The sequence below is a fragment of the Eptatretus burgeri genome, chromosome 7, assembly GCF_056783735.1.
Source record: "Eptatretus burgeri isolate ZD-2024b chromosome 7, Ebu_testis_v1, whole genome shotgun sequence".
NCBI lineage: Eukaryota > Metazoa > Chordata > Myxini > Myxiniformes > Myxinidae > Eptatretus > Eptatretus burgeri.
Window position 1 is genome coordinate 26,499,949 of NC_140967.1, and position 11,955 is coordinate 26,511,903.

The 11,955-nt window shown below is 40.6% G+C and overlaps 1 protein-coding gene across 3 annotated transcripts in view; it reads right to left on the reverse strand.

Moving 5' to 3' along the window:
- SLC37A2 (solute carrier family 37 member 2) overlaps nt 1-1,334 on the reverse strand; it is a 72,435-nt gene extending 71,101 nt beyond the window's left edge. Inside the window, exon 1 of one of the 3 annotated variants that reach the window (XM_085887762.1) lies at nt 756-1,322. In XM_085887762.1, the coding sequence (XP_085743888.1) occupies nt 756-811 (56 nt within the window). In that variant the 5' untranslated portion in view covers nt 812-1,322. Of the gene's footprint in view, nt 1-755 lie in introns of all 3 variants that reach the window. The other 2 variants (XM_085887764.1, XM_085887763.1) reach the window with 2 other exon arrangements.
- Nucleotides 1,335-11,955: the final 10,621 nt, after the last annotated feature.

The following is an 11,955-nucleotide window of genomic DNA, read 5'->3' on the forward strand; positions in this document are numbered from 1 at the left end:
TCTTATTATCTGCACATGGATAGTGCAGGTAGCACCTTCACCTTTGGCTGAGACGTTTGATTCACGACCACACATATAATATATATATATATATATATATATATATATATATATATATATATATATATATATATATATATATATATATATATATATATATAGTGTTAGATCGGTGTTTTACAAGTCGTTCATTCCCTCAGATGGATATCTCGTCTACTCGGATTAGTTGGTCGACTGCAAAGATCCCACGGTATATTTTACAAATTTAATGCGTCATCACCGACACACTGAGTGATTAAATTACAAATTCCTGGCCAAATCAGACGTCAGACCTGGCCAACCAGTTCATGAAAGACTCGGGTGAAAAAACGTCACCCGTCCTCCCAACAAAGTGGGAATAATTTGGGCCTTTTAAGTCGTTTCAGTGGTGCAAACACAGGGATCGGCTCGAAACCAAAGCCCTATTATCAGCAGAAAGATCGTAATCATACAAAGCGTTGATGAATGCAAGAGGTTAGACAATCAGGCAGGAAGTCATCCCCACAGATACTGTGTACATAACCGATCAGGAAGCTGCTGATAAAAAGAAAATGGAGCACTTGATTAGGAGAGCATGACACATGGCAGATGAAGAGATACACCAGCGATACGTCACAATGGCCTGAGGTAAATAAATAAATAAATAACGATAATACATACATACAAGAGATACCACACATCAAGTATGTGAAGACCAAGTAAAAGTAGGTACGTACCACTGGTCTCGAGAAAACCTCCCGATGAACCTGATGCCCAATGGCGCCTCGGCCATCGCGCTGAGGTAAATACGGTCCACAGGAAGATGAAAATGGAGATTAAACTCGAAAACGCGAATTATAACACGTCAAGCTCTCTCAGAATCGTTAACTTCGCGATAAATTAAGTTAAAAAAAATTAAAAAATAAACTCAATAAATTAACTCGGACCGTTCTTCGAACAGTTTTAGTGCTGGTGGCTCCTCGAACGAAGTGCCTTGGACGGGTTTATCGAATTAATTTTTTTTTTCTTTTAAGAGACGTTCACAAACGCACACGTCGACACACGAAAACGGACACGGCCTAACTCTGCCTGCAAAGAAATCTCAAGTGGAAGAGTACAACCGTCCGCCATTACGACGACTTCGTCGTAATCCATCCCCTCAGAACTCGCGACCGACGGGAGACGGGAGACCGACCGCCTCTTCCTCACAGGCACACCGCGTCCGTGATTCCGTTGCGCAAGCGCGGAAATACGTCATTGCGCAATATGTCTTGTCCGCTCGGGAGGCTTCCGTGACGACACCGTTACCATGGCAACACCTCACGCCTCCTTGTTATCGGAAGAGCAAAAACAGTTAACACTGAGGTGATTTGATTTTAGCAGACGAAGTATCTTTTTTTTTTTTTCTTCCGTGATTTATAGAAGTTTCAATCACAAACAAAAATATTTCATTCCAAACAGGTTCCTCGTTTTTAAGCCTTTCTGACTCCGAGCGGGTTATGTATAGATCGTGGTGCTCAAGAGAGCCAGCCAGCTTCTTTGTGTCTGCAATGAAACAAGAGCCGCGTCCTAAAGGTTTTGTCTTCACAAGAAGAAGAAGAAGAAGAGGAAGAAGAAGCAGAGGAAGAAGAATAAGAATAAGAATAAGAATAAGAATAAGAAGAAGAAGAAGAAGAAGAAGAAGAAGAAGAAGAAGAAGAAGAAGAAGAAGAAGAAGAAGAAGAAGAAGAAGAAGAAGAAGAAGAAGAAGGAGAAGAAGAAGAAGAAGAATATTTAAATGTACAACGTCAAGGCTCATGGAAGAGCGAGAACACCAAACGGAACAAGACCCAACAGAACAAAAGAAACAGCACAAAGGGGTAGGTGGGCACCGACAGCATGGTTGAAGTTGATGGATAATACTGTATGTAGAGGGAGACTGGGACAAAGAAGGGAAGTGGGGAGGAAAGAGGAGCATCTGGGAAGGATGCACGGGGTGGACAAGATGGATACAGAAGCAAACACTCAGGAAAAACTGAAAAAGGGTAGAAAAATATCATGGCTTTGGATTGGTGACGATCTGAGATGGTGGTGAACAGCCCTCTTGAAGACCTGGAAGGAAGAATGAGATTGAAGAGGATGTGGAAGTTGGTTCCACAGGTGTGAAAAAAAGAGGAACAAATGAGTGGAGGTGGGCAGTGATCCTGTATTTTGGGAGTTTTGCCAGGAGGGGGTTGATGGTGGACCTTTTGTGCCCTGCAGATCGTGTCTGCGTTTGTGCCCGACGTCATACATCACCTCATGTGATGGGCGCCTTTTGTGCCCCACTTCGTCATACATCGTGTCTGCATTTTGTTAAGAGCATAGCATCGAAAACCGTTCAGCAGAGGAAGTTGAAACTTTCCCACATATTACATTGACCATGTGCTGCAGCGGTCACTCTTTTGAGGTCAACAAAGGCTAAATTTCTGAAATCCTCAATTTTCATCCGATTGACTTGAAATTTGAACAGGATTTTCATAGAAATGACCATCATGTGTCACATGGTCTGGCAGCCATATTCGGATCGAAGGGAAAATCTTTGAAGGAGAAACCACTTAACCGATCAATGCCAAATTTCACTAATTGATCAACTTTCCATGGGAAATATGGTTTGATAAAGATGAAGTCATTGTAACCTGGTCTGGCAGCCATATTGGATCAAAGGAAAACAAAACAAAAGAGTTGGCTCGCACCAAGTCCTCGTCAAGACTGTGCAGGGTATGTATTCAATGAATACCATCTAGTTTACCTCTGCCACCAAACTTAAGGTGGACAGAGGTTATGTTGTCACTCGCGTTTGTCTGTTCACAAGACATCTCAAAAAGTTGTGGACGGATTCAGACGAAACTTGGTGGACAGGTTGGGTGTTTGACAAGGACCAATCAGTTAGATTTTGGTGAATATCAAGATCGTATGTTTTTTTTGTAATCGTCAAAGTGATTCTTCATAATTGAGAGATTGGGCCAAAAAACGATATTTCGCACGATATTTCCATAAGTTGTGGACGAGTTCTGGCAAAACTTGGTGGATGAGTTGGGGAGGTGACAAGAACATGCCAATTCGATTTTGGTTCAGGTCCAAATCCAGATCCAGTCCATCAGTGGGATACAAAATGTGAACTGTTGAGCTTGGTGTTGGTATCTATGTGCTCCGCCGAGTGCCATTCCAGTTCAAAGCTATAATCCATCAGAATAGCATTTAAGGTATTGTCAAAACATTTAATCGTTATCTAAGTGTATATATTTACATTGTCATCTTTCTACATTCTACATGAAGCCTGGTGTTGGCTTACTGGTTAGGGTGGTGGCTTGTAATCCTAGGGTCCTGAGTTCAAGCCCTGTTGGCCGCTGAATTGATATACACCAAGAGGTTGACTCAGCCTGTCATCCTTCCGAGGTCGGCAAAATGAGTACCAGTGTACTGGTAAGGGGGACACTGCATCAGCAGCATTGCTTGTCCCAACCAATGATGCAACCAGCAGCCACAGGCTGCACTCGATAGAGAGATTCTGCATGTATCATTTTGCCAGGATTTATTCTTGTGAATTCACTGTCATACACAAACAGTCACGGAAGCGTTTTTGTTTGATCAAAAGCTTAAATTTTGCGTTTGCAGTTACAGATGTCAGTGAAGGGAAATCCAGCACTTGCACCACACTTGCAATTAATGAATCCTCTCTCTCTCTCTGACTTGATTCCACACTTAATGAGTGCACTGAAAGCCCTCACACACTCAGGAATAGTCATCCAGACAGGCATCCGAGTAGTGATAATCCCATCCTTTCTTGGGTTTTTTTTTCACCCTGGGGGCCCCTCTTGGTTTTGGGCTTGGGCAGTTTAAAACTCATCGAGCATAGTTTTCCTTTTAAACTTTTTAAGTTTAAAACTTTTAAAAGTTTAAAACTTTTAATGCTCGATAAGTATCGAGTTGCTTAGTTATGAAGTTATTTCATAGAATCCTCTCGAAGTATTCTTCCCTTTCTTAAAAAAAAAAAAAATCCATGCACATTACCTAAGAGAACTCCGTTACATCATGTGTTTGACCCTCGCGACTGCCCAGCAAACAGCTGCCAAGACAAAACGGTGCAAAATGTAGTTTGGTAAATTATTATACGGTATATAATAAAAACGACTGACAATGGATCGATGTATAGGATAAGAACCAGAAAAAACTGGAGTTTGTTTGGGCTGGTCATTGAAGGAAAGATGGGGTTGAGTTGAGGGTGGAGAGACAGCGTTGGTCTTTGAAGGATATGGAAGGTGAAAGATGTCAGGGTGAGAGTGGATATCAAAATGGGAGGGGATGAGGAATGTTTTTAACATGAAAAATAACAAGCAGAAAATATTTTTTATTTGTGAGCACTGATGCTAGACTCATAATTTTCACATCAGACGTTTATTTGTTTTTATTTTAATGCCTTTTTGTTTTCATGAAGAAATGTGTACAAGCTCTTTCATGAATTTACGGAGTAATATTTTAGAAACATTTATTTATTCTGTACACAGGGAAATTAGGTTGAAGGTCACGCGCTCCACTGAATAACTCCTGAATCTCCCGCTAACTCTCTGCCACATCAGCCAGACAAACAGGCAGGAGTGAAAACAACTTCTGTCTACCTTCGGTGGCAGAGATAACAAGAACGGCACTCGGTTGCGCGCATACCTCTGCCAGGTGGAACAGTTCACGTTTTGCATGGAGGGAGAGGGGGAAGATACCACCACATTTTCCCCACATAATATAGTGTTGTGGAAATATGGCTCCGAGTGGTTAATAATGTTTATTACAGTGCAGTTATTTCCTTCGTCGTATATGTCTCAGAAAGTTGTAAAGTAATTAATGGTGATATTATATATGCATTGCTTTTGTACTGTAAGAGTTAGACATCGTTCAACTATCCTAATGTCTGTGTCTGGAATAATCAATCCTTTTGACCACATTTTTACTGTTTTTACCCCTTGTATGTGAAGCGAATAGTGGGGTTATGCAATTGGTTCATGTCCGTCCGTCTGTCTGTCTATCTGTCATCAGTTTATGATCGAGGAACAACTTAATTAAATTGAATGTTATATTTTGAACATGAATAGGAAGACAAGCCTGCAGTTTAACTGTACTTTGGCTTTGAATTTGTCCCAACCACACATGCACAGAGAGGAGTGAGATAATATTTTTACACTGTCTGCCTGGCAGTAAAGTGAAATTGAAAATCATTCCAAACAAGAAAATTAATTTTTTAACCCTTAGATGCATGAGTGCAAAAAAGAGATTGCAATTTTACAGCCAAACTGGGTCATTTTTGACCCACTTATGCATCTAAGGGTTAAAGGAAGTTACAAAGGACACAAACAACAGGCACAAAGAACCAACGTAACGTGTTAGATGAGGGTGATGTAATAGGCACTGTGTAAAATATAGACACTGGGTAAAATGGTGGTAAAACCCAGAATTTATTTATTTATACGCCTTTCATCCTCTTTAAATCTTTATTTACATTGAATGATATGCTTGAACACTGTAGAACACGAATCGCCTTCGTAATACTTCCAAGAACCTCCAGTTTTGCAGTACTATACTTGATCAAGTTCTATAGGGTGGTATATGTAATAACAGCTGTCAAGCACAGCCCCTGAGAAGAGACGTGGCATATGAGAGGGTGCAGTATCGGGGGTGAAGAAGAGGTCGCTGATGTGGCTCTCTACGATGCCGATTGATGCTGCGTTCTATGTTGATCAATAAAGCCTCTATCTCCTAAACAGTGAATCAACATCGTTTTATTATCCTCGCCAAAGGAGAGGTTTTGTGTTTGGGTCCGTTTGTTTGTTTGTTAGTTGCAAAATCGAAGATTTTTCATGCATATTGGTCAGTCGATTATGTTATTCTGTCCGTCTGTTTATCGCCTACAGGTCACGATTTAAAACCGATTGTCATGAAACTTTATCAAGTTGTAGCGTTCTTCTCAACTGAGAAGCCGAATGATGTTGAGGGCAAAGGTCATCTTGAGGTCAAATTTCTATAATCGTCATTTTTCAACCGATTGACTTGAAATTTGAACAAGATTTGCATATTATGTCACTGGATTTGGAAAGCAACTATTGTTGAGGTCAATAGGTCAAAGGTCAACTCAAGGTCAAACTTCTAAAATCATCAATTTCATCTGAAAAATCATCAATTTTAATCCAATTAACCTGAAAATTAAGCAAGAATTGCATAGTGCATCACTGAATTTTGGAAAGTGATTATTTTTGAGGTCAAAAGGTCAAAGTTCAACTTTAGGTCAAACTTCTAAAATCATCAATTTCATCTGATTAACCTGAAAATTAAGCAGGAATTGTAAAGTGCATCACTGAATTTGGAACCAACTATTTTTTTGGTCAAAAGGTCAATGCAGGGTCAAACTTCTGAAATCATGAATTTCAATCTGGAAAATAATAACTTTTCATCTGATTGACCTGAGCTTTGATTAAGATTGTCAATTATAATCTCAATGAAATGGACAATTTGATGTATCCATGGAAACCTTTGGAGAGGGGGGGTGGATTTTGCAAGTATCGTGCTTTGCACGCACAACCTCTTTTTCTTGTTATCCTCGCTGAAGGAGAGGGTATTGAGTTTGGGTCCATTTGTTTGTCTGTCTGTCTGTTCGCACAGAACTTTCCTGTTTTTCTCCGCAATCGCTGTCAGATTTTCACCATTGGTGCGAATACTCATGCAGAATATTGTAATTATAATTATGACATGATAAGTCACATAGTGTGGCAGCCATGTTGGAAAAATGGAAAAACTTTGGACCTCTGTTTCTCTGAAACACCAAGGGAAAAATTCAAGTGTTCCTCATGGGGAATGTGTGCTTTTTTAAATGGCATCATAGGTGCCTTCATTGTGACATCATAATTGCATATGTAGAACACTACATCTGATGAGTATGAAATTTTTTGAGGGTCATCTAGGGATTATGGTCCACAGAAAAATTTTTGACGATGTCATCGGTCGCATGATTTGGCAGCCTGTTTTTTTTTTTTTTTTAAACCTTCAAAAATTTTCTCTGAAGTGGCTGAACAGATTGAGGCAAAACTTTACAAGTATGAGCACCTTTACAGGAACGAAAGGTTCACACATATGACATCATAGGTCACATGGTTTGGCAGCCAAATTGGATTGACCATAAAACCGATAAAAAATCTTCTTTTTCAGAATGGCTGAACAGTTTGAGGGGAAACTTCACACAAATGTTCCCCAAGCCTTGCATGTACAAATTTGTTTAGGAATATTTGATAGGTCATATGATTTGGCAGCAATATTGGATTGAATAAAAATATTAAATAATGTTTTCTCTGTAACCACTTAATCAATCGACATGAAACTTCAAAATTATGATTTCGTCGTGATGGGGAATAAGGATTTCAAATTTCAATAAGATCGGACACATGACCTGGCAGGCATAATTATTTAATTTTTTGATCTGGGTTTAAAAACAATATATATATATATATATATTTTTTTTTTTTTTGAATGAGGCTTACTTGACTGTGCCTGGAGGGGTTTGAGGGTACAGGAGTAGCAGCTGAAATGTGAATCCTATCCAGGTTCCTCCTGATGACTTCATCTTTGCTTTTTGCTTGTTTGGATTCCTTCTGATGACTCCAATGTAGGACTGCACTTATTTGGTCTTCCATTTGATTTGAATTGAATAAATTTTAATCCCATTCCAAATTCAATGGAATAATAATTTTTAAAAATTCATGGGTCAGGGTCAGGTGTCCAATCAAAGCGGGGTTGCATCAAAGTGGGACGTCTTGGTACAGCCTGACAAGGATGACAGTCGGTCATCACTGCCAGTTGTCTATTATTAATTACATAACATACCAGTACGCATATGCCACACAAAATACACCACGTAAAACTACACAAACACCACACAAAACAAGTTATAGCGAGGGTCTGCAATCTCTGATTGCTCTTTCTAGTTACAGCATATAAAGGTGGTGTATAAGACTTCTGGATTTTATTAACAATCTCTAAAATCATCATTTTATTAAAATTGAACACTGAGGGGTATCATGTTCTAATTGATTTGATTAATTTTTTTATTTATTATTTATTACGAATTCTTTTTTGGTGAAGATCCAGATCCCAGAATTTAAAAAAAAAAATTTTTATGTGATTCCTCACCATTGAGAGATGGGGCCAAAAACAATCAATGGCATATGTCAAAAAGTTGTTGAATTATGACAGAACTCGGTGGATGGTTTTATTAGGTGACAGAACGAGCCAAATCGATTTTGGTTCAGGTCTGGATCCAGATCGGACCTGTCAGGATACAACACGTAAACTGTTCAGCCTGGCGGAGGGATGCGCTCTGCCAAGTGTCGTCGTCGTTTTGATTGTATTGGCTGGTTTCTGAGAACTTTGTGGTTTTTAAAGTTGTTAAGCAAGTTCTTTGCCTCAGCTCGACACTCACGTGATAGTTGGGAAATTCTGATGACTCACCCTTGGAAAACAGAGGGGAATCTTTATCTTCAAACAAAATACTATCCTAAACACAGCAACAAAAATCTTTCAAATAATCCTTCTCGTACATAAATATGGTGAATATAACTCATCGTCATGTCTGTAATAAAGACGTCAAATACTATAATATATACTTAAATCACACAAACCGCAAATAAAAGCTGGAATACCTTCTTACAAGGTTCATAGGCCTCAGGACTTGTCAACACATAATTGTAAAAAAAACAACACCTTTGTGGGATTATGGGCTGATAGGATGGCTTAGAGTGAGGAGGTATGCACACTCATCTCTTCACTGTCTAGCCTGGGTTTGAATCCTGACCGAGCTATAAACTGTCATCCTGGGTGTTTCACAAGCTAGAAGATTCATCAATGTGTGTGCCATCCCTCGGATAGATGTTAAACGGGTGTAAGCATTAGTTGGTGAATGATAAAGATCCCATGGTGTCCTTCGCGTAGAGTAGGCGAGCTATTTCCGGAACCATGAACAAATTCCAAATTGATGCCCTAACCAGCAGAAGACTGGACCAGAAATTTACAAGCAGAGGTAATCAAGTAAATAGCTGCCCACATCATCATGACTGCCCATATCAAACTATCCGTCACGGCCGAGCTCCCAGCAATGATGCGACCCTGCAGAACGAAAAAGAAGAATTTGGGTTACATGGGAGTTCTGAGCCAACGCCCACCATTTTTGCTTGGTAAATCATGTTTTTACCTCAATTCATGGATAACAATGCAACTCATTAAATCTATTACTAAATCAACAAAAGCAATAGTGCAATTAACTACAGATGCAATAATTATAACAAATGGGTGGGGTTGAAACTTGTCACCTCCACCACTGAAGGTGAAGGTGGTTATGTTTTCACCCCTGTCTGTTTGTTTTGTTGTGTACAGGATATCTCAAAAAGTTGTGGACAAATTCCACCAAAACTTGGTGGACATCTTGGTTGTGTGACAAGAACAAACTCATTCGATTTTGGTGAAAATCCGGATCTGGCAACTGCAATTTTTAAAGTGATTCTTCACCATTGAGAGATAGGGCCAAAAATGATATACTGTGGAGAATGATATTTCAAAAATGTATTGGGCCCGATATGTTCTCGTGTGGCGGAGGTATGCGCTTTACCGAGTGCCCTTCCAGTTAACAATGTTTCACCAGTTATTCTCTTTAAAGCATTGACTTCCAAGTTTAAATCCCTCCACACAAATGAACCTACTCTTTATGACAATCACAGAATGGCAAAATGCTGCGAGAACACTCATTTCTTTCTGAGGCTTTACAAGAACAATGCCAAAACTAGAAGGGCACTCAGTGGAGGGCATACCTGCACCACGTAATGCCTGATCCACAAGAACATATCGGGCCCAATACATTTTTGAAATATCGTGCCATATATCGTTTTTGGCCCGATCTCTCAAGAGTGAAGAATCTGCTAAGGTAACTGCTGAGGTAGCTGCTGAGGTGCTGGGTGCTGAGCAAAGAGGGGAGCGTTCTCGGCCTGATCAGCGGCACGAGGAGGAATGTGGAGCAGAGTGCAGAGTGGGCGGAGTGCCAGACCGATCATAGACGATTCGCATCTACATTTACAGACACCTCACACGTCATTGTTGAGCTTTCCTCTCACATGTTCTGTCCCTTATCTTCTGTCTTCTCCACTGTGGACACACAATATCTAAGAGAGCAACCTACAGATATGTACCTCTTCTCATTTTTTTCTCTGCACCCCACTTGCACATCATTTTCACCTCCCCACTCACGCACCTCAGACACCCCCAGTTTTCTTCCCTCCTCCCCGTCCTAAGCGACTGGATTTGTGCTGGTCAGTGGACCGTGCCGGGTATTCGAGAGGTCACATCGCAATCACGTTGAACTGTCTATCTTGTTTACGGTTCTAATTTTGTCGGGTGTGTGTCTGATGGTGCCTGTCATGGTCGTGTAAAGTTAAGCATGTGTAAGTTCTTTGTATCGGGTTAGCTCTACACTGTGTCCTCTTTTGTAAATACTTGCATTTATTTTGCCACACCCTATGAATCCTTGCTTTCCTCTGCCATACATATTTAATATAATAAAACCCTCTATTATTGTGTCACATGCCCTTTCCTCACCTTAATAATAAATTGCTTATATTGTAAATGTACCCAGCTCGTTCTGTCTTTTCTTCCATTGGTCCAGAGTAGTCTACACACAGGTGAGCCGGGAAGTTCTGCCCCACTATTTTGCTCTTATTGGCCGGTGCGTACTTGGCAACTCCGCTCAGCTGCACCTGATGTGGTAAGGTAGCGCAAGTATGCATCGAGGGCACGAAACTTGCTTGGTGGGGTCAATCCACCGGAAACACGTGAAGTTGTGCAACCCTATCATGGTTGGCAGTACCAATTGGCTTTCGTGGTTGCTTAGCAACCCACCAGCACATGGAGTTATCTGTGCCCGGCGGCCTCAGAACCGGGTGTTCGGGAGGAACCAGAGTGCTTCCCCTCGTGGTCAAACTCGAACCCCGGATCCGTAACAATATACATGTCTTTTAGATATTCAAAACTAATCTTATTGGTGTAACCTGTCGTCACAAATTCTGACTGCCCACATCAAACATTCAGCACACTCTTTATATCATCAGTTCATAGCTCACCACATGGTACCTGCAACATCCTCTCTCTTCCATTTATCGTCTTTCTTTATCTCATTTTTATTTTTAAACAATCCTTTGAATCCTTTTTCGACTGTATACAAAACAGACAAAAAAAACATCTGCAGCCTACACTCCATTAAACAACTCCTCAAGACCAAATTGTAATGCAAACCTAGTAACCTACTCACCCAATAACCACAAATGTTGAATAATAACCTCATAATCTAATGAGCTTTTTAACACTGATCTAGAAACTAACAAACTTTTTACAGAAATTACACGAAAGAGAAGGATCTTGAGACATTGGTACACTTGTACGTCGTGGTAATACTGTTGCGAATCTGGAAGCTATAAACACACAACATTCAGGTCCTATTGATGAGTTATATCGGTAAATATGTGTTTTATAGATAGCTCCCGCCCCTTGTCTAATGGGTAAATAAATGTCCATGTGCTGTGATTTATCTTTCTAGTTAAGATTCCACTTTTTTTGGAAAACCTCATCTTCTTCAACGTCAGCCGCCAAATGCCCGTTGGGTTGCGGACACGCTGCAAAACAGCAAAAGCCCTCAGTTCCCGGCGTCCCCAACGTGCTTACTCGGGGAGAGGTCAACTCCCACCTCCCAAATTCCTAACCTAATATGGGCATAAAATCGACTCGCGGCGGGAATGGAATGCGGCAGCCCCCACCGACGGCGGATGAGTCACGCCGGAAGCGAGGAGCCCCGATAGGGATAAGAAGGGAAGAGAAAGATGGAAATAGCGCATTCGGTTTCGT